The 23,853-nt window shown below is 39.0% G+C and overlaps 2 protein-coding genes across 12 annotated transcripts in view; one reads left to right on the top strand and one right to left on the bottom strand.

Annotated features, from left to right (window-relative positions):
* The window catches only part of ccdc177 (coiled-coil domain containing 177), a 198,558-nt gene that overhangs the window by 14,712 nt on the left and 159,993 nt on the right, over positions 1-23,853 (bottom strand). The window lies entirely within an intron of this gene.
* smoc1 (SPARC related modular calcium binding 1) overlaps positions 1,787-23,853 on the top strand; it is a 57,032-nt gene continuing 34,965 nt past the window's right edge. For 5 of the 7 annotated variants that reach the window (XM_005477446.4, XM_005477445.4, XM_005477444.4 and 2 more), the window contains exons 1-3: positions 1,788-2,196; positions 19,653-19,815; positions 22,244-22,315. In XM_005477446.4, the coding sequence (XP_005477503.1) occupies positions 2,095-2,196; positions 19,653-19,815; positions 22,244-22,315 (337 nt within the window). In that variant the 5' untranslated portion in view covers positions 1,788-2,094. Of the gene's footprint in view, positions 2,197-19,652; positions 19,816-22,243; positions 22,316-23,853 lie in introns of all 7 variants that reach the window. The other 2 variants (XM_005477441.4, XM_005477443.4) reach the window with 1 other exon arrangement.

Below are 23,853 nucleotides of genomic sequence, written 5' to 3'. Positions count from 1 at the left end.
CCAGATAATTCACTATCTTGAGACCACTTAGGCCTCGGGTTTTCTCCCTTTTGTACAACTGCCCCGTCCATTTTTATCTCTCCCATTTGGAGTGACCCTCCTCTGGCATCCTTTCTGCAAACAGTGCTTTACAGAAACTGGCCAGAGCACAGAGGAATAATTAATGCTGACCCTAATTGTGCCAATTCCAGAAGCTCAATAGCTCTAATTACAAGGCTCTTCTCTGAGGCACTCAAAAAGCCGCTGAACTGTCAAAACCAACAATTAAAAAATATCTATAGGGACAAAGAGTGAGAGAAGGGGATTTGGGGTGGGGGTGGGGTTACCCGTTCCAGTAAAGGGTGACGGGACACCTGCACTAAACACTGCTTCTCTCTTCTTAATGGGCCTCACAATTTATCTGAAAGGAAATGATGGAGAAATGGACAGCACGGAGGCGAGGAAGATGTGAGAGCCAGAAATTGAGAGGTTGGAGGCCGATTACAGTGTGGAAGCATGTTTTGTGAATGCATTAAGTGTGCTTTCCTGCTCAGGCTGGTGGAAAAGTGGAAAAGTACTGAGAACATGTATAGTTGTCAAAGAAACAACACTGCGATATTAAAGTGCTTCATAACAACCTTAAACTTTCCACTTAAATGTGAAAAATGCAAATGTATATATAGTGACAAAAGGGTTGCAACAATGCAGAAATGTCCCTACATTCATGTTGTGGTGCACAGCAAGCCACTAATACAATATTAGAATTAATGCATTCATGTTTGATTGCGGTAGAAGGTTGAAGCAGAGCTAGGTTAACCTATACAGCATCACATATTATATGCATTATGTCAGTCTGGAAAGTAGTGCAGAAAATAAAAAAGATCAAAAGTCATTTAGTTTTTAGGAAGTAAGAAGTTATTTTGCTTTGCACTGCAGTTTAAGACATTGACTACTTCTTTATTTTCATAGATTATTGTTTGTTATTTATCAAAATACTGATTAACCTTATATTTTCTTCTGAATTTCAGTCTTACTGTAAAATTGGTAAATTGCAGTTTTAACATTGTGAGTACTTGCAAACACATATGGTGTTAATATACATTAATTACTGAGGTTTTTGCAGATTATCATATAAGATGAAGAAATTCCAATGCTAGCCAAATGGCTCTTAGAAGGACAACCAGTTTATTTTGAAAAAATCTCCCAAAACCAAATACGTTCTCCAGCAGAAAAAACCCATTTATTCTATGAAATGTGTTACATTATGACCATGTAATTAAGGATAAAGTGACACAAACAGTTGTTTTTTTGCTCTATCAAACAATGAATCGTCTGCCAACTAAAACCCACAACGAGACTCACACACACACACACACACACACAGAGCCAAATCTACAAACACAGACTGGCCCCCTGCAGTGCTTGTGACAGCTATTGACTTTACTCAATAGATGTTTTCCATTGAAACCCAAGTACACAGGCTAAATGTCACGGCAGCAGGATACTAGGCTATTATATAGCATTATATGTCTCTGAATGGGGATGAGAACCTAAAATTTGACCTCGCAATTGCTCGGCCATTGTCTCTGCTCTCAAAGACTCATGATAATACACTGAGTGTTCCTGCAGCTGCTGCCTCTCCTGCTCCTCTCTCCTAACTGACCGGAGCCGATCTTTCTACTCTGCGAACAGTTAATCTTGGGGTGAGGTGGGCGTGGCTTTCCCGCCACCGGCCGCTGCTATTGGGTCCTCCGAGTGCCAGCTAGAGAAGGCTGCTCCCTCCTTTGCTTTTAAATGAAGGTGCAATGGATACAGGCGCGACTCAACCTGTGGAAGCCGCGATGAACAGCTGATCCTCCCGCAGTGGATAAAACCAATCACAATGGTGACCGCCAAGTCCTGATTCCCGATCCTACGCGTGGCACTATGTGAATAGTTATTGGAGGAGTAGACACAGGAGAATTATTAACAGGAAATTAGGGTTAAGGAGTCTTTTTGGAACGTGCTATTATATTTTTTTCGGTTTGGACCTGTCCATCATCAGTGTTACAGACGGACACGCTGTGCGCTCAGACTACCTGCCGCTCGTCGCTCTGCGCTCACCGACGCTCAATTATGTTATTGTCAAGTTTCCTCATTTTTACCTTTTCCTACTTTATGGCGCCTCTGTTCCTCTGTTACCTGCCTCAAGTGTCGGCACAGAAGCCTGGGTCACGGGTGAGTACATACCTGTGGGTCTGCTGCCTCACACTTTCATGGAAGTAGCAGTTTGAAACACAATACTTGCATTAATTACGAAAGTAAAAGTGTGTCAAACTGATTAGATTCTACTTTAATAGAATGAATGGGATAAATTACAGACTGCTTGTAAACCTGAAATATGCAGAGATCTTTCTTTAATGCGCCTTTAGTAGATAAGATGAAGCCCTGGATGCAGATCACATTAGAGCGTTGTGGAGAGTGTATATAGTTTTGTCGAGCCCGAGTGAAGAGTGAAAGACAAGCTTTATTCAACAGCTGGCGTTAGATTCAAGGTTTTTTCAAACTTGTGCTGAGTGGGGAAATTAGATGACTTTAAATCAAATGAGAAATTTGGCTTTTGGTGTTAAAGTTTCATCTGATTCACTGTTTAGAGGAGAACACTCCAAACCCAATCTCCAACTGGGCTTGTAAAGCTTAATCCCACCAATTTGCTGGTTTTAAACTTTGCGTTTGGCCAAATCTAACTTGTAAAACATGAAATCGATGATAACTCACTGAGCTTAGTCAACTTTTCCTTGGGCACAGCATCTCTGCTCCTGGACCTCTCCTTTAGCTGGAACAGATTTTTGTCACTGCCATGTCTCTCCATTGCTCTCTTTTTTTCTATCTTCAGTCTCTCGCACACACTGCTTTGCTTGTTCAAGGTTCTTATTTCCCCCTGTCCTGGCACAGGGGGAAATAAGTGATGCGAAGTGAAGGGGAACACCATTGTTTCAGTGCACAGATGCACTGTAATATTTGTGGTCAGAGGCGAGGGGCTGACTCACAGGGGGTGAATATGTAATACTCTCACATACTGGAACTATTTCACAACATCTTTGAACCCCCCCACCCATCCTCCATACACAGTATGCTGTGGTCAAGACTGTTCTCTGGAAAGAGCCACAGTGAATTTTGCCTAATCACTTCTTTGTTGCTCCTTTTATAACTGTTTTCCTACTGTTCAAATAATGAGAGGATCAAAGTGGAGTGTGTGGCTTTCCTGCAGTATAACTGTACGCAGTGCTTGTTACTTTGCATATTATTGGGCCTGATTCAGGTGGCACCTCCTTGATTAGCTACATCACTTACACGTGCTAGGGTGTTCAGAAAATCAAAACGAAGGTGAGTTTTGAAATTATGATGGCTGATAATCTGAGCTGCCCTTTTATCATGAAGTTCTTCCTTTTGTAACTTTAGCTGAAAGATTTTGTGTACCTCGCCAGGCTGTGAAAGTCTATCAGTCTCAGCTTTGGTAAATCGCTTCAAAACCACATTGAATAAACTCCAAAATACAGGGTGGCCAGGGTGAAAATGTGGTTTCTTGGTCCTCTGAAATTTGATTCTTTACAGACAAAAGCTTTTCATAAAAACAGGGATAACACTGAAAATCTGAGCATCTCCATCAGCTTTATCCCATCAAATTAAACTCCCTCTGCATCCCACTTCATCCTCCTTCTGGCATGGATTAGGCCCCAAGGAGCAACAGTCAGCCTGCTGAAACCCCCACTCACTCCACAGTGATTACTTCTAACATTTCTCACAGCTGCTGTAATACCATAATTCACACCCCCACTTTCCACGTTGATATCAGGAGTGAACGGCTGAGCTAATTTCCCTGCATAGACCTGCTCCTTTCTCATTTCTCTTGAGGTTCCATGATGCAATAGCACAACAATCCTCAAGACTGAGGAACACAAGTAATTGAGAGACTAAAAAGCCTTTTTTTAATTTTGCAGTTGCTGCTGTCTGTGCAGTTTGGAAGCCCAACAGCTTCTTTATTCTTGTATGAGTCCTTCAATAGTTTAACAGTGAGTCGGTGGTAAACCGCTGGATGCTAAGGATGTGTGATGATCAGTTGTAATGAATTAGTGCAACATAGTTTGTGCTTAAATTTGGTAGAATAAACATTAGTCTGAATTATTTAGATTAAAAAAAATGGTAATGGACTTAAAAACAGCTTCTTATGAACCTTAAAACAAAACGATGCTTCCTTTATAGAGAGACAGGATTAAAGTTCACAATGAGTTAGCCTTTTTTATGAGTGCAACAAGATATTTCATGGTTTTTAAAACCGTAAAACCAGGAATGATCAGTCTCATGAGGTACATGGTCTGCAGGGATCATTTCCTAAAACATTTAAACTAAGAAATCAGTTTTCCCAGTGGGAGGAAATGCTTAGCTTTTATAGAGGCTTAGCTATGCAACTTTAATTCATCTTATCAAATCAACCTGTTAGTCTCAGATTAGGTTTGGGATGCTATGGGCAGTCTGCTTGCATAATTTGGTGACAGCATCAGTGAAGACTCTTAAAACTAAAACAAACACACAGGCCTAAGCAGCAAAGCAGGAACACTGCATACCTTCAGCTTGCGAAAGCAGAGCTCTGGTTCAAAAGCAGGAAAGTCTTTTTATTAGTGTGAGGTAGATCACAGCAAACATGCAGGTGTGAGTGTGCTGATGCGTGCAGCGTGTGGGTGCAGGTGCCTGTGTGGTGAGCCGTGGAGTCTTAATTATGCTTACAGTGTACAAAGGAATGGAGGTCAAGAACGGGCCTGTTTTAAGTGAAAGAAAAATTAAACATGAAAACAGAAGTGACTAAACTTAAGTGCAGTATTTACTTAAAAATTGGTCAGTGTTTATGCTATATTTATATATACATGAGTTCACATCTGTTATCTGGAGGACATAAAAAAGAATATGGGGAAATTGAAGAGATCTACAAGAACCAACATAATGAAATAAAATCTAAACACATTAAGACAATAAGTGAAGCTCACAAGAGACCATTTTACAAAAACAGATTCAAAATTGGATCATATATTTCCTATAATGCAATCGCTAATATGATTACTCTCCCTTCTTGGGGAAAGCTCACTTAGTTTTCAGCAATTTTGAGTCTGTAGTTCAAATCCAGATATTTAGTCAGACGAAGTCCCTGGGATAAAACGAGACATTTTTACAACTTTGTGGGTAGGCTGAGCAGCCCATACCAGGACAAGTAAAGTGGTCAAGAGCCCATTTTTTGTTTCACTACTTTAACAAACAAGATATTTGGTTATAAATATACGACAAAGTTGTCAGCAAGAGGTTGGATACCAGCAGAATCAAACAAAGATGAAGAAAGGCAACAAATGGAATTCTGTTATCATTCAGGACAGCTGAGAACTCACTCGCTTTATCAAACCCAGCAGGTCTGATAAAGAGGTAAAAGAGGTGAGGTGAATGCAGAATAGCCAATATGATAATACCTGAGGCAAACAAGCCATGTAAGCCTTATTAAGAAAGCCCTTTTATGGGTCAACCAATAAGGGAAATGTTGTCAAAAAGCAAACTTAACTATCTATTGTTCCGACTGTATTATGGCCCATTTGTAATCTCTATGCCTTTTCATCAGTAAAATGCATTCACACCAATCTCATTCTGAAAGTGAAAACAAAATTGTGGATTCATTGAATTTAGTATGTACACAACTTAAATATTTACAGGATTAAAAGAAGTTTGTTTACTTCTGCTTTTATTCTCTTAGAGTATAATAAATCTGTGCTTAGTAACAATGAAAATTTGAATTTAATTGTCCCAAAATGTCAAAGGGAATAACAGAAAATTGCCTAAAGAAATAGTCAATAGTAAATAAACATTGTGATAATTAGAACTGAAGAGACAACATCTGCATAACAAAGGCTATGAGTGGCAGATGGATAAGCGAGAGAGATCAAGGCCAGAGTGTGAGGACTGTTCCTTAATGAACCACTGAGATGCATATGAAGAAGAGCTGTTGACCATAATCACGCAGATGTGCAGTGCACATTTCCTCATTTAGTCTTTATGAGGGGAAAAAAAGATTCCTGGCAAAGTGATAAGGTCATAGTTTGGTTTCACCGTCGTCTGTGAAGAGAAGTCATGAAGTACAAACCTTTTAGATTAACTTTGTACTGACTGTTCAACAGCAGTTTCTGATTAGGCAGTTAAAGGAAGAATCCCAGCACACAGTCATTGATGACGAAGCTTGTGGTTTGAGGTTCTTTTGTCGTATCGTAAAGTACATTTGCATGATTATGCGAGTGTTAATCAAGGGTTAGAGGGGATCTAGGAGGTGGGGGAACCCTAGTGGTGGAGTAAAGAAAAATAACTCACCTTAAAATAAATTATTGCGTATTCTTTGTTGGCTCTGAGGTTTAAGGCTCGTGTGGATTTACTTAACTGTATTCTGCAGTCTATTAACAAATGCTACATGGGGTATCATACCATCAAAGTTACTCTCCAGCCTGGAGCCATAAAAGTGGAATTTGGCAAATGATACTTAAGAGCATCAGCTTAAATTCAAATTGATGCCTGCTACCCTTTACCTAACCTACCAGTGAGCATGGAGACTTCAACCTACCTTGCACCAGGCCAAATCAGTCCCTTTTCTGTAAACTATAGTTGTTTGAACTCTCAAGTATTGTCGCACAGCAGCCATGCTACACTACAACGACAACAGTACTTGAACATATTTCTTATTCTTTAAAGTCAGGGGTTTTTGGTCCCATTGTCACACGAGTATAAAATCAAGCACCTAACCATCTGCCTTTACAAACTTTCTATACTGTAATATTATGCCACCATCGTAACAAGTTTATGACTTTCAACCAACTTTAAGCGATATTTTTACACATATCTCTTAACCACAGCAACTCAGTCATGAAGAGTCAGATCATGTGAAGTTACAGAGTGCAGTCACCGAGTGCTGAGGTGCATAGCAAGTAAAAGTCTCCAGCCTTCTACTGACTCAACCTCCAAACCTCCTCAATTAATTAACATCAGCACACAGACTGTTTGCTGGCAGGTTCATGGCATGAGTAGCTCCTGTAGGTGTAAGGTGTAGGTGGCCAGGTATTTTTTTTTGACATATGATATTTTAGTGAAACAACAAACAACACCATAAAGACATTTATGAATACTCCAAATTGCTGTATATATGTATACCATACTTTATTAATGACAGATATTCTAAAATATTGCTGTAGTTATTAAGGTTCAATTATTTTTAAGCAAGAATGAGTTAGCCATAGTTCACTGCAAAACATTGCAATGTAGTGATTAGAGGCGGAAAATTATGGTCGAATAATTTTCTCTAAGATTAAAGAATAAATAAATAAATAAATGACCTTATCTAACTTTCCTGAAAAAAATATTTCAGGAAAATAAAAATAAAACAGCAGGGAAACGGTGGTGCAGTGGTTAGCCTCACAACAAGAAGGTTGTGCGTTCAATTCCACCATCAGTTCAGGGTCTTTCTGTGTGGAGTTTGCATGATCTCACCATGTTTGCACAGTACTCTGACTTCCTCCCACAGTCCAAAGACATATAGTTAGTGGGGTTGAGTTAATTGGTAATTCTAAATTGCCCATAGGTGTGAGTGTGAATACCTGTTCTTCTCTATTTGTTAGCTCTGATTGGCTACCTGTCCAGGGCGTACCCTGCCTCTCGCCCAAAGACAGCTGGGATAGCTGTTTTAGCAGAAGAGAATGAATTGATTGATATTGCAGCAGAATATAATTATTTTTCTGGTGACGTAAATAATCTTATCCAGTCACTTGAAGGTTAAGCAAAAAAAATCATATTTAATTTATGTTAGAAACATGCGTACATAAGAATGACCTTGGGTAATACTATTCACGAATCCCACCTGATTAAAATGATCCATTAGAAATGGTTACACAAACTTTTATGGAAACCTCTGATTTCGATACTCATAAGCCAAGATCTCATGTGACTACACACCTAGGCTCCATCTGACACTAACAGATTGCTTTAATAGTGACTCAACAAGTGACCAATCAAATTGCTTTCATATGTCAATTCCCTCTCATGCCTGCATGATCATCAGATACATTTCATGCTCAATTTCATGGCGTTCTAATCAGCATAATGAAAAGCAGCCTTAAGTCTGTTCCAAGAATCAGGCCAGTGTGCTCCACTCACGGATCACTGCTACTTAATTCAACCTCGCTTTTCTTTTGCAGATCCTCGTGATCATTTTGGTTTGCATTTATGCAATCTATCCCACTATGGGAACTTGCTCTATGTAAATTTGGCCTTATAGTGACAAACACAGACTCTTGTTTGAGAGGACTACTGCTTGTTGAAAGAGTTATAGCTCTCTGTAATCCTTTTGATTATCAGGACGGCAGAAACACTTCCTCTTCCCTATCAAACTGGTTCAGCAGATTAGCTTCTGCTCTGCCTCATATTTAAGTTTCCTTTGATTTAAGTGAGTGTGTGGTCTCAGCGTTAGTATGCAATGGCGACATGGAACCTATTGTAATGGGTGACGGGCACACACACATACACACACTTCCTGGGAACAGCAGAGACAGCTGACTGTTCTTTAGCCAGGATGTAGCATTAGTGACAAACAAGGAATGTTGTTAATCAGATTTAGAGCCATTTCCGAAAAGGAAGAACATGTCCCCCCCTCCTCCTCCTTACTTATACTTTGATTTGGATTTCTTCATACCACTTCAAAAGAAAAAATAAGGATGTTTTCAGCATTCATTAATCATGTGTTTATGTCCTGGCCATCATCAAGGGGAAATCTGATTTCAGGATGGTGTGGTCGTCAACTCTTTATTTACTGGATAAACTAGATTTTCATATTAATAGCTTAACAACAGTAATTAGAACGTAGTTGCTCATGATGAGCCCACAGAGAATCAGGACTCTCTCTCCATTTATAACACGTGTTAACAGTAAAATTGCAGGTTTTCTTTGTTTTGGTTCTTAGGCGGAGGCAGAAACTTCATCTGCCTGCAAAGGTTATTGGATTCAGTGTTTGTATTCAAGTTGCTTTCAGTCTTTACCTCATTGCTCTGCAGCTTTTCCACAAGAAATTTTGCCAAAACTAAAGGAAACAAAAGGGGGAGGTGCTACAGTTTAAAGGGGAACAATTATGCTTAATTTGAACTCCATATTTTTTATTCTTGGATTCTCCAGAATAACTTTTGTTTTAGTTCTTTTCCAGTTAGGTTTCATTTAGGAGACCAGTTGGTGATTCTTGGCAACTACGTGTATGTAACCGGTTGGCGAGTTGTTGCTGAAGGGTCGCAAAGAAGGTGCAAAACCCACTTTGTGATTACTTTGGTCGCCACAGTAGCCTTTTATTTGCATGGAAGATACCCACTTGTATGCGAACACTTGGAAAGGACTAGTCAAGCAGTAATAAAATGTAAAGTTAAGTGTATCAAACTTAAGTGTTATAGAAAACCAGAAAGTGAGCATGTTCACCTTCAGGCATCAATGTCTGCTAACAACCAAACCAATTATAAGGAGGTTTTCTGTGGAGCACCGTATGCATCTTGGCTACTAAGTTCACTTTGCAACTTCTAGCAACTATTGCCAGCTTGTCGAGGAATACACATTTTCCACTAGTGACAGGTGGTTGCCAGATTGTCTCTGTAGGCCTGTGTGAAGGGTGGCTTTACCTTTTGCTCTTTCAAATGGCTTTCAAATGAGCCATATTGCTCAAAGGGGCACCAATTGTTGTTTCTCATTTTGTTTTTTTACTCAGGAAAAATGCTGCTGTGTTCAGACACCAAATAAAGAGTTTTGCACATCATTACTCAATTGTAAATACCAAATAAAACAGCAAAGAGAAATTAAAAATGCCATGAAAGAGTTCGGGTCTTAGGAGGTTAACCACAATGAAACCTTACTGATTTTTTGCCCATATACTGACCTCATTGTATGAAACTCTGGCCATGCTAAATATGGAGATCCACTACAGTAACAGGGCATATAATAGTTCATGCCCAGTCATTTCTTCCTGCTGTGGATGCCTCCTGTGTGAAAATTGTCCACCTTCTTTAGAGGCTTCCAGGCCAAAAAAGTGAAAAAAAAAATTGAAAATGTTAATGTGTCTCAAGGCTTTTTATGTAGTCAGCTGGTTTTCCTTTCTCAAGACAGAGTTAAGTTAAAAAGAATGGGGAAAAGAATGATGTAGCTTTTAATACATTCCTTTTTATTTTGTACACTTTTTTAAAACACTGTGTGTTAATTCAAACAGCATGACAGATGGCATTCACTTTATAGATTTCCTGAAAACTAAATGCTAATTATCGGACAAAAGTGATTACCTCTGCCCGTTAAAAGCCCACAACCGTACACAATTAGCTCCGACTTTGGTGGACAACTTTCATTGGCTCGTTACCTCTGTGGTTGGCTCACTTTCATCCTCCTTTTCCTCCATTTGACTAATCCACTTATTTCCCAGTGAGGGAATGCCAAAACACCTGATGATTAATGACATAGGGATGCATTAGATGGCCATGCATGTATGTCTTTATATATGCGTCTGTGTTGTTGTATTGTTTGTTGTTGTTGTTATGCCCGGAGGCTATAATGAACCCATCACACGTTAGCGTGAAGCTGGCACACAGATCTCCCTCTCGCTGTTTTGCTCTCACACACATGCACTGATGCGGACCAGGCTGTAATGAATCCATCTGTGCACGCAAAAGCCTTTTCTGTATAAGCAGTGATGTCATTCATGTTAAGGTGCACGGTGCTGTTAGTTAATCTGATTTAAACATCTCTTATGTTATCAGGGTAAGAGCTGAGGTCATCCTTTGTTTAAAAAAAGAGGCCGTGGGCTTTTCCAAGTAAAGAGTTTGGATTATTGACTACTGTGTGTTTCAATCGGGGAAAAAGAATCAGTGAAGCTGGCGAAATTTGGACCACTGTGCTGTATAATTGCAACCATATTGGAGGCTGTATTTGTATTATGCTGGCTCAAGGTCTACACAGACTAAACAGCCAAACATCCAAAATATGTTTTCTGTGCATGATTGCAACATATTTATGTTCGCAAGTATTAATAACCAAGGCAGCTTTGACAGCGACATAACCAGCGTATCACCTTCTGTTCTGTGACGGAATAAATGGCTCTCCAAAAACAGCTCTGGAAAATATCATCTCTAATTAACATCAGGAAATTTTCTGGAAAACACATAAGAAAGCTGATGTCAATGATGCCTAATCACACTGAAATGTCTTTAAAAATGTCAGCACTACAAATTTTCTGCAGACCGTTGGCAGTAAAAGTTTCAAAGCACGCATGAGTATTAAATGTCTTCAATGGACCGATATGCTATATTTCTCAGTTTGAACAGCAACAGCATTACAGGCAGTGACTTCCAAGTGTAACATCGGGCTCAAGTACAACGTCTTGCTTACTGGAACGCCTGGCTGCAGGTTTGAAACTTTATCTCTCTTGGCAGCTCATGAAGGATGTTAAACAAATACAAAAAAGCTGAATTTTTATGCAATCTTCCACATAACACACAAACACCACAAGTCATTGTTGCAGTAGGTATTAAAAAGATACCACAGCTGATAATGATGAACCAAGCAGCCATACCAGTAAGTTCGCTAGGTAAACGTTAGCTCCTCAAGTCATGCAGAAGTCTGTTTTCAAAGATAAACTGTTTCATTTAGATTTTTAACCTCTTTTCCTTTAAAAACAAGCACTCAGTTTTTTGTTGTTGTTTGTTGAACTTGAATAGTTTTAATTATTTTTTTTAAATAATGTGAACATATTCTGCTTTGACTGCCTTCGTATCTTATCTTACTAGATGTTGTCTACTGTTTTTTTCCTTTTACTGAAGTGGAACCACAAATCTTAAGATTAGTAGCGGCTGCATAAACCAAACTATCCAGTTTTACACCTTTTTAAATTCTGAAGGTTTTTCCAGAGGCCTTTGATCATGTGTCATTCTGAGCCTTACTTATAATGTGTCATGGTAATGCAGTGGTTAGCACTATTGCCAGAAAGGTCCCGAGTTTGAACCCTGGTCTGGGTTTCCATCAGGTGCTCCAGCTTTCTTCCAGTAGTCCAAAGACATGCATAACAGGTTAATTTGTGACACTAAATTGTATAAAGTGAATGAAGTACTTCTATGAATGTGATTAACATGTGACATGTAGTCCAAAGTGCTTTAAGTGGTCAGTAAGACTAGAAAAATACTACATACATGATGACATGACATGATAACCACATATTTAGAAAGATAATGACCCTGCAAAACATAAATCATTCGTGACCGAATAAAATCCCAAAAACTGGACTGAAAAATAATCTCTCTAATTAATATCAGGAAATATATAAAGACATATAAACATATATTTATGAATGAAAATCTGTGCAAGTTAACACATATTTAGGAAATAGTGCATTTAAAAACAACTTTGTTATACAAGAAATAATTGTCTTAATTTGAGTAATTAGATGGGAAGTTTCATGATGCTATCTATGAGTTAATATTTTCCTCTCAGAGGGTGTGTAATACTTGGGAGATAGTACTGTGAAAAACAACAAAAACAAAAAAGTCTTTTGTCCTCAGGTCACTAATCAGTGCAGCTTGGTCTGATAAGTTACAAAAAGATGAAACAATATGAGAAACAATATGGAAATGTAGAGAAAGAAGTGAAGTTTAAGATCTGTGAAACTTCCTGTCCAGCTGCTTCCAGCCATAACACCACAAATTTCTGGATGTAACTGTTGAAAGCTGGGTTATATTTGGGTAAAGCAGGCGCCAGTTTATGACAAGGAAGACAAACCCAAGGAATAAAAAAGACAACATCTCTGTTTCTTTTTAGATCTTTTGTTTTTAAACTGTTCACTTTGAGTCCAATGATTTTGGTGGTGCACTCACTAAAGCACATACCATATCTGAGAATAAGAGCTATAAATAAAATACAGTAAGCACGCAGCTCATGTTGTGCTGTGCAGCTTTTGGTTCATTTACGTCATCCCAGCTCTAATAAATCTGGGAAATAAATCAGCTAAGTTGCTGTTCAACAAAACTTCAGCAAGTCTGTTCCCCATTAAAGCATTACCTGATAAAGGTGAAAACGGGATCAACCGTTTATGTTGTGTTATCGCTTTTTTTAATACTCCTAATCTGTCCAAAGAAATTAGTTCTACTAAATTAAAAACACTTACTGTAGATGTGATCTGCATATTAACTACCACCTTGGTTCTGTCTCACATAGCCAACTTTTTACTCTTTATAAAAATGATCATTTTCTAATCATATTTTTCTTCTTTTTCCGTTGCGGCGGGTTGGAGTGGAACAGACTAGCTGCCAGTGATGGTAAAAAAGACCATTTTACTAATGCAGTAATGGTTGCACAATGGGGGTTGCATTTCACTTATTTTACGAGTGGTGGAGAGAGGGCTCAGGGATCTGTGTTATTCTGACTTCGATGCGTGTGTGAGCTTGTGTACTTGTGTGTGTTGGCGGAATGTGGCTTGTTAAATGTGAGAATGTCAATGCTCATTGTTTCCCGGTCAAGATATCAGTACCAAACCATCGTGTAACTCCCCTGGCGTTCTACCCCCAGCTAATCTTTCACCTCATCTCTTTGGTGGTCCATCAGGAAAAGCAGGATCTCGCATCTTTATAATGTAATGAGATTTATAAACTGTCTCTCTGTCCATCAAAGAGGAAAAATGTGCATTTCTTTTAGTTCTACTGTTTGGACATTAAAGTGCCCCTGAGTGGTTGTTAAAATTACATTATTTCACTCCATTATGTTGTTTGGGGATGTGGCTCTATAAATCCTTGAGTGTTGCCTGTTACACTATAATGTTTAGGTAATTAAGATTTATGTAATTAATGTTACTTTGACTTATGCTTGTTCCTTAACAGCTCCAGTTATATGTTAGCCTGTTTAATGTAGACGTGTTTGTTTGGCTTTGATTATGGAGTGTTAGCCATTACGGGCCTAACAGTAGGGGCTGTTTCTCCTCAGGAGATAATGCCAGGTCCTGTCAGCATGGTTTATACTGTATCAGCTGATCACTGTCACACAGTCCTGGGTCAGGGAGTGACTGAAAATAACTCTAAATGTTTGTTTTTTAACTTCTTTAGGCTGTGTGATGGGTGGGGTTTATCACTTCAGGTCAGCTCAGATAATAGTAAGCCGGAGAGTAAAGGAAAGATTAAGAAGGCTGAAATTTTGTCAAGTGCTAAAGTCAAAAAGTAAGTAACATTAACTGCTTTTTTTTTCGCAGTGGAGCACATTCACATTGTTTATAGTGAGACAAATGTGGAGGAATCGAAAGCAGAGTGTCCTTAAGACTCAGTTTGAGATGTTACTGTGAAAGAAAGCAGAGTATTCAGATTAGATTGGAAAGAGCTCAGCATGCTACAGACTATTTGATCTTCTTTCCAAAGGGTTTGACGACTCATTCTCTGTTTAAGCTAGATATTTTTCAGGTGGTTGTCTTAATTTGCAGTACTGCAGAAATGAGCTGCCCCTCATTTCTTTATATTTTGTTTCCAAGCAGCCAGACACTTTTGCAAGTTTATAAAGTGGTCTCGAGCAATAGAGCTCCATGCTGTCTGAAAGTCTTTTGGAGTTTTCCTTTGGACATTGGCTGCTTTTTCAGCCAGTCCAGTCCATTTTCAGATGAATGTCTTTTGAGTTTGTTAAGCCACTTACAAACTGACTTGTGAATCATTCAAGCATAAAAAAGGCACAGATTTTATGGTATGAACCAGTGTCAGCATGACTATGATCCCAAACACACTGACAGTGCAGTAAAAGTATACCTTGATAGAAAAAACCCCACAGTGGAACACTTAGCAGTGAAGATTGACTTTTCCAGGGCTCAGAGCTCAACGTCTTGACAGAATGTAAGAAAAGGTAGCCAGCATTCAAAGAAGAGTTTTGAAATGTCCTTCAAGAAGCCTGAAGAACTATTCCTGAACACTGCGTAAAAGGAAATGAGGCTTGTTAGAGTTATTCAATGTCTGTTTTTGTACAGATTTGTTGAAACAGTTTGCACGTTTCAGTAAATCTTTGCACCTATTTCTGATTTTCCTAGCAAAATATATTAAAAAAAATAAGGGTTGGGTCAAGATTTTTTTTGCACAGCCCTCTTGAACATTTCTTTACCAAATATAGTTATGTGTTTCAGGGTTTTGTGAAACGGTAATTAATATTAATTTAAAAGGAAGCAAAGCACATTACAAAGCTTATCAAAGGGATTTCATCAGTAACGAGTCAGCTGCTGGCTGAGGCTTCATGGCACAGAGACAAGAGAGTGGTATCAATCATTTCAAGTCACTCTGGCAAGTTAACTGATGATGTTTCCTTTGGGTCCCGTTGTTTGCAGGCCTGTTCTGGTGCATCCAGTAGATGCTTGATCAGATCGGTATGCGGGGAGTTTTTAAGGTTAGTGAATGTCTGGACTAATGGTTTCCGAGCAAGACCTTACACTGCATCGAGACCATCACCTGTCAGCTATTTAAATGTTTGGCCTGATCGGTGCTGATACATACCTTATGTTAACTTTCCAGGAATATATTTCACAAACTACTTAACAGGTTACTGTGAAGACACCGCTGTAATGCAGATAAAGCTCTAAGAGAGAAAGAACATATCACAACATTGCTCTCTGTGATGTGCTTTTAGTTTATCTTAGAATTTCAAGAGTACTACTTGAAACATACAGAACAATAACTCACACTTGATAAATTTATATGCTGTCACATTGAAAGCTAAACAATGGGTAAAATGTTCCAGTGACTGCTTAAGTAATGCTTTCCTACCCTTTTAGAGTACTTTATTAAAAAAAATCTTCCATTTATTAAAAGTACTCTCAACTATAAATTGGGAAACTTTTCATGATCTCCTTGAGTGTCTGTTTCACCTTTACCAGAGGCGAGTGTTTGGGTGGGACGGTATGAGTAAGAACTGTGGGAGACATGGTAGAAGTGTTTATTTCCACCTACCAGACAATACCGTCTCAATGCTTTATTATGACAGCGGAGGTAGAGTAAGTTTGTGAGTCAGTGATGGGGAGGACAGGTCAGTCTGTGGGCAGAGGCCAGACTCTTTGGCTCATAACACTGGAGATGAAGTCGGATAGAGCTAAATCACTTTTTAAAAATGGTTTGCTTTGGATGGTGATGTACCAGTTTAACAGTTCACCACACAGACAAACTGCTTTCCATCCACAGTCGTTTGGCTCAGGCCAGCTGACTATTTTTAATCATTTCTCCTGTGGAAGAAACAAGTAACTGCTCTCTCCTCTTCTAATGCTTAAAAAGAAAGTTGACATGGTCGCTCTCTACCTGGATAATGAATAATAGTCATATGGTCTGGTTAGTCTGGAAAAAAAAACGTGATATAATGCAGATACATGCTTTTTTCCAATTACTGAATAATGCTGTCCTTGACCAAAGCCAAGAGGAAGACACGCAAGTTAAAACTTAGAATGATGTGCCACGTTTTTCTCCCTGTCTGCACGTTCTCCTAAAGAGGTACGTCATGATTTAGGTTTACTCTGCACTATCTGACAAGAGCTTCTCTGTGACAGTTCAGTGCCAAGCCTGGAATCAGGTTAAACTCTCTGCCTTGTTTTAGGGATATTTTTACAGCATGGCAAGCTGTATTTGTGTCTCGCCAAAGTATTAATCCCTTTGTTTGAATTTTACTTCACCTTGTTGTATTAAGGTTCTTCTATATGGGAAGAATCAACATTAAACTTAACATTTCTGCCTTTGTTCAGACGTTCGATACAAGACGGTGTTTTGAAGGGGTTAAATCTGTTACTTTCCAGTTTCAGGACATTTACTTTGGCTTCTGATTTATCTAGCTAATAACGTCGAGTATCTTTTTATATTTCAAGAAAAATCCAATTATCTTTGCAGATAATGAAGTATCGAAATTTAGGATTATTTCCATGATAGTAAGTGTAAAAAAATGCCCAAACAATCTAATTAATGTCACATTTAGTAATAAAAGCTGATTTTTTGTGCACCGTTACATATTTTGCAGTGGAGTAAAATGATTTTCCAATCTTCCAAATAAAGTTGTAAAAGAAAAAAAAGCCAGAAAAACTCAATAGTCGTCACTATTATAAATAAAAAAAGAGCCATGTAGTCTTGAAACTAGTTCATTTGCATTGGACACTGGTGATATTAACTCACCACTTGGCAGATAATTTGCATTTTGAATTTGGGACTCAGTGTTTTTTTAAATGCTGAGATTTAAAAATTAATGTTTTTGACTGTCACAGCTGTCAGCGCTGGCAAAGATCGTTCGGTATTTGTAAAGTAAAAAAACCACAGAGACTGCAAATGGATGATTTTCTGACCTGCGTCTCATTTTACTCACCGCGTTTTGGCTTTGTGCTGCAGGCTATAACAAGTTTAAAATCCTGTTTTCTTTCCAGGTCACTAAAGAGAACGAAATATCAGCCAGAATATGACAAAGAATATAAAATTCAAGTAGCAAGAGTATTTTGCCACTGTGGCTGAAGTGATGCTTCAGGTTTTACCAGCATGTATCAAGGGATGGCTATTTTTTAACTGTCACAGCAAATTGATTGATTGCAATGATTTGCATGGACATTAATTATTCCCCCCGGATTTACTATAATATCTCATTTATACTCCTTTTTTGTCAAGCGTCACAATTAGGTCACAAACTGTGGTTTATGACATGCAAACCTAATGGCATTCCAGGCTTTGCTTTGTGTTTTGAGTTGGCAAACGTGTCTGCACAGTTAAAACACATTAAGTGCACCAGCTAAGTATGCATCCCCTGAGAGGACTCTATGTGGACAAGAAAGTAAAATAAAATAAAAAAAAACAACTACTTTCAGCAAAAAAGTGAATATAACCGTGGGTTTACAGAGCTGCTGGCATGACTACATACCTTAGTTTTGTGTTAGATGACACAATTAATCTGTTTATGCATCTGCAGTTCACTGAATTTCCAATATGCGTCAATAAATTGCTGCACATTTCCCATTTCCCTTGCAAAATATAAAGAAATGAGATGAACATCCTAGCTATTGTCATGTGAAAAATTATTTTAGCGTAGACTTTAGTGTATACTAAAACAACCTCAAGAATAGATTAAGGTTAAGGCATACATAAGTCAAAATTCCTAGGAAGCTGTTGTCAATAGGAAATATTTCACGTCTGATTGTACTGGCAGTTTCTTTTCTTTTTTTAAAGGCAGAATAAACAGAAAGTCTTCAGAGATGATGATTGTGTTGGGTTCTCACTCCTTGATAACAAGAGTAACACTAATTCAAAGCCACAGAGGAGTTTAGAGTATGTTTGATGAAAACGTCTGGTGTGTGTATGAGATCCAGTTGTGTACCAGCTTGTTCATGACATCAGAAATTTGGCCTAGTTACAATCTACACTTTGCTCATGTCTGTCTGATTAGACGTTCAGAGAAAATCTGTCTCCAAGCAACATTTTTTAATGTTTTTCAAAATATTTTTTTTAAAAATTTGTTTTGAAGTTGGAGACTGGGGCCAGGAGGGGGTGGGGGGTTACAGTGAGAGAAGCATGAAAGCTCAATGTAGATCACCTCGAAAATGGCCTCAGATTGTCTGATAAGATTTGGCAAGTGAAGGTTGGAAAAGTGTGTCCTGTTTTTGGTAAAGTACCTGCTCTTAATGCTCTGTTGGATTCAACTAGATCTCTTCTAGTCACTTTTGAGACCTTCGATATGAAACACATTTGACAAAAGTTTTAATCTGCAGGATATTTTTCTTTTCTTTTTGTTTTTTGTTTTACCTTTTATAAAACACATGTTTAGAATGAAAAAAAGCATAATCATCACTAGCAAGATGACACAGTTTCTTCTTGTGTTTTCATTTTGGAATACTGAAAATAATTTCAACAACAGTTGGCTCAGGTACACAACTGGGACACTTCTCATAGCAGAGGACTCTGTTGCTGCTCAGTACACACCTACTCTCTCCACTCACTAACACAAAACTCCATCTTTCTGGCAAAGTTTGTACTCCCCTGAAATCCTTTAGAGCTTAAATATATCTGAGGCAGCTGTAATGCCAAGGACCATTACTGCTGTCAGAAAGAAGGCCGTGTTCCAACAGTACAGTATAATTGACTCACTAATAGATCATGAGTGATCTTGGGAGAGGGGAAGACAGATTCCTATTGGAGAGTGTGGCTTGGCTACTTTGAAACTTAATCAAGGTTGAACCTGTCTTCAGCCAAAGATCAATTAGATAAATTAGCCTCTAGGTCAAGCTTCAGTGCAAAACAATCTTGTCACGTCGGCCTAAAAAAAAAAGCAAGGCAGCAGCTGACAAGTGTTTGAGAAACACAGAAATGTTTTGAGCAAAATAGGCAAGTGACCCGTGAGTCCAATTTGTACGTTAGTTTGGCATAACCTCAGATTCAGCTGAATGCTGCCTTTGTTCAGACATAGGGGAGCTAGAAAGAGAAGGAGCCAAAAAGTAAGAACAAACCAATTTTTCAAGGGATGACAAAAAAGTTCCAAAGTCCCTAATCTCAAAATGCGTCTGTCCCGTTATATAAAATCTGAAGTGAGTTAAATGTGTATTGCACTAGTGTTACGTTAACATCTTGCTGTATTTCTCGTTGCAGTGGCTGATTGGAGACAGAGACAGGGACTGTGGGATCACCTGCTCACGGACGGGGAAGCCGGTGTGTGGTTCAGACGGGCGGAGCTATGATACCAACTGTGAATTGCAGAAGGCGCGCTGCAAAGATAAGACACTCACATTAGCACATCGAGGCCGGTGTCGAGGTGAGAGCTAAACTCTGGTCAACTTTTTGCAGATAAACAGAGCTATTTTCAGGGCGCATTCAAGAAAATTGAGATGTAGGATTCATCTGTTTTTTTATAAATGTAAAAAGTGACGATGTTTACATGAATGTTTTCCTGATGTCTGTTTACACAATTCATTTCTCACACATAAACAGTCCACAGCTATCAGTAAAAGTCTGATTATATGCATTTACATACATCAGTGCGCACACAACAGGTACAATACTAAGTCAGACACAGCACTAATCAATCAATATTTTATTTCAATAGCACATTTTAAAAAGGGACAGTGTCCATCAAAGTGCTTCACACAAGGTAGCAAAGCAGATTACAACAAAGGCAACAAAAACAGTTAAAAACAATTAAAAACAGTTATAGTTACAGTTACATTGCACAACTGCAGACCAGGTGGAAGTCCAAACTAATTTGCTTCAAAAGCTAGATGGAACAGGTGAGTTTTTAAGCGTGATTTAAACGATATAATGGAATCTGACATGCGGACATCGATAGGAAGATTATTCCAGAGTTTGGGCAATTGCAAAAGCTCGGTCCCCTCTAGTCTTTCGTCGGGGCCTTTGTTGCACTAAGAGCAGTTGGTTAGAGGATCTGAGCGCTCTCTTGGGGCTATACACACCGAGAAGGTCTGTTTGGTAACTTGGCGCCAGGTTATTTAAAATTTTAAAAGTATACAAAAGGATTTTAAAAACGATACGGTATTTAACAGGGAGCCATTGTGGATTGGCTAGATGTGATCATGCCCTCTGGTGTCATTTAAGAGGCGTGCTGCGGCATTTTGAACTAATTGCAAACCCTGGAGGAGAGAGAATTGGAGGCCCATGTACAGAGAATTGCAATAGTCTAGTCTCGAAGTAATGAAGGCATGGATAAGCCTTTCAAGGTGTTTATGTGGAATATAGCTGGTTGCACCGAATCTGTGGAACAACCTTCCTATCGCTATCCGTGCGTCAGACTCCGTTTTATCTTTTAAATCCCGTTTAAAAACTCATTTATTCAACATAGCTTTTCCATCTAGTTAGCGTCCCTGTTTTATATTTGGTTCAATTTCTTATTTATGTATTTTATCTTTTAGCTATATCTGTTCTTAGTAACTTTGTTCTTATATTCCCTTCTATTGAAAATTAGTGCCCTTAACCTGATGACATATGTGGTACTTTGTTAATAGTCTTTTATTTATTGTCTTAATTTTCCTGTTTTTATTGTAAAGCACTTTGGTGTACCGCTGGTCTTTTAAATGTGCTATACAAATAAAGTTGTATTGTAAAAGTTGTACAGGGCTTTGCCTTGGAGATTTGACGTAGCTGGTAAAAACTCGTTTTCACAACTGAGGCAACTTGTTTGTCTAACTTGAGTGAGCTGTCCAGGACCACTCCAAGATTTCTAACGGTATAAGAGAGATGGCTGGCATAGGACCCCAGTGTATTAGTTAGCTGGTCTAGGGGAATGGGACTATCAAAAACAATAATTTCCATTTTATTTTCATTTAGAGTTAGGGAGTTTTGCAATAGCCAATCTTTAACTTCCCGCAGACAGTTGAACAAAGGCACTAATGAGGACTGGACATCCTGATTCAGGGGGAAGTAGATTTGGATGTTGTCGGCATAGCAGTGAAACGAGATATTATGCTTTTTGAAAATGAGTCCCAAGGGCAGCATGTACAAAGACAATAACGTAGGACTTGGCATCGAGCCCTGGGGCACACCACAACGGAAAGGGGCAGAAGAGGAGGAGTATTTCCCCATTGTGACGGAGAAAGACCTCTCGGATAAGTATGATTTAAACCATGAAAGGACATTACCTTTAAGTCCAACTACATGTTCTAGCCTTGCCAGGAGAATATAGTGATCAACCGTATCGAAAGACGACGAGGAGCTGGGATGGAGGTTGGTTGCAAAGCAGCTTGCAGATGCATAGCAACTGTAGGTTGGATAAACTGACACTGTACTAAGATTAGCTGACCTGTGGGATTGCAGTAGAGGTTAACTTGGCCTACCTGTACTGATGCATTGCTCATTTTCTTAATCTGTATCTAGGGCTGGAGAGGAAATGGACCAAAATGAAAATCACCCTAAAAACACATGGTGTACTATAGCATTGCCATGGTAGATAGTTTGCATTGGTCTGAAATGTCAAAACAATACAGCTGGATTTGTACTTTTAGATTTTTGATACTTGATGCTCAAAGAAAGTCAGACTGAAATATTTTAATTAATTGTAATTTCACTAGAGTGTGGGAGTTCTGTTTAAGTTTTCCTTGTCACACCTATTGCTCATTAAGGTGTGCAGAGGTTCTGTATCATACTCGACTCTAAATAGTACCTGAAAGAGAACAAAAAAAGAGCATCAACAGCCAAAACCACACAGACTCTGTGACTTTTTTGTCATTCAGGTAGAAACTGGGTGTTGCCAGTGGCTCTAGCAACAACTGCCACATCTGAAGGGAGAGACGTGGAGCTCAAAGGTAAGAACTGTGACACTTTAAACACTGCACACAACCTAAAATGCAAAAGTTTCATAATTCATTAAAACGTAATATGGCCACTAAAAAAAAAGCAATAAAATAAACTAAAAAAAAGCCATAAAATCAATTTATTGGAACCTTAAATAGCATATTTAAGTAACTGCAGCCTGTGGCCACAACTGAAAGTCTGGGAAAAGTGGAACTAAATGAGAAGATGTCTTTAATTTTCTGCCTCTGTGTAGCCGTGTAAGTTTTTACAGATCAGGCTCACACATTTCCTCAGTCCCTGGATGCCAGCCACCCAGCAACGGCAGAGATTGATTGGTCTAAAGTCAAGATTGGAACCGGGCATTGTAGCCCCCTTTTTTCCAGACCCCCTTCTATCCATTAGAAAAACAGCAGTACGACTAAATCCATTTTTGGAGTGAATCTGACTCCCTTTGTGTGGTAATATGTGGCTTTGTTTCATAATACCAGTGTTGTGCCAAGGGAAGGAAAGCTGGGCAAAGCTCACGCAGTCTTTGCAGATGCAGCAGGCCTGTTCTGTTGTAATGAAAATGCTGCTTTATTTAGGCAGGCAGTTCGTGAACCAATCCTTGTTTACAACGACAAAGCCAGGCAAAGTCTGGTTGAAATGTGCGTGAGATTCAGATTAAACACAACAGATTAATTTGAATACGAGGCTTATAAATTGCTAACAAGTACAACAAACAAGCGCAAACAACAACAAGCACAAAGCTGCGGTTGATTCAACCGGCAGACCTGCTTATTCATTATTTAACTTTAAAATCAACACATCATGCATGAGGTCATCATTCAGAGTCTCTCAAAGGGAGATTTGTCTGTGTGCATACACTGTGTTTCGGCTTTGTTACAGCTAACAAGCACAGACAAGCGCGAGACGACAACCTGCAAACAACTGCTGGGCTCGACTTTCTTTTTACATTTACATAAATCAGACGTATTCAGGTTAGATTTTGGGGTTGTTTTTATGTCTCTCACTACAATATTTTATCTGCATTTTCTCTACAATACAAGTCTCATTTATGAATTCATGCATGGCTGTCCTCCTCAGTGACATCACCACCCTATTTTGGCCCTGTCAGTCTTTTGCACTTAAAGGAGACATCATGTCTGTCTCCACTCAGGTCCAGGGATGACTTTTTCAAACTTTTATTTATCCAGGAAAAATATTTGTCAAAAGTGGAGGACTGCGGTCGACTGGTCAGCTCCCTGGTGTGACTGTGTATACATGAACGGTTGAACATGAACTCAGGTCCACAGGATTTTTGAGTGCAATAAAAACAGTAGTCGCTGACGGGAGTTTGAACCAGTGAACAGCTGGTGTGAAGCCCACTTCATTCTCTGACCTTTAAAGCCACCTCCATCTCTGTGCCCTGAGAGCAGGACAAGCTCATCGGTGCTGCACGAACATTTTCCACTGACATTTCCAAATATCCATGTAGAGTACATGACGCACTCCTCAGCACTAACAATGAAGTGTCCATAGCCTACATCTGGCACTAGCAGTGGTCAGT

This window comes from Oreochromis niloticus, linkage group LG19 (genome assembly GCF_001858045.2).
Source record: "Oreochromis niloticus isolate F11D_XX linkage group LG19, O_niloticus_UMD_NMBU, whole genome shotgun sequence".
NCBI lineage: Eukaryota > Metazoa > Chordata > Actinopteri > Cichliformes > Cichlidae > Oreochromis > Oreochromis niloticus.
Note: the sequence above shows the minus strand (reverse complement) of the source record. Positions and strands in the feature narration are given on the sequence as shown.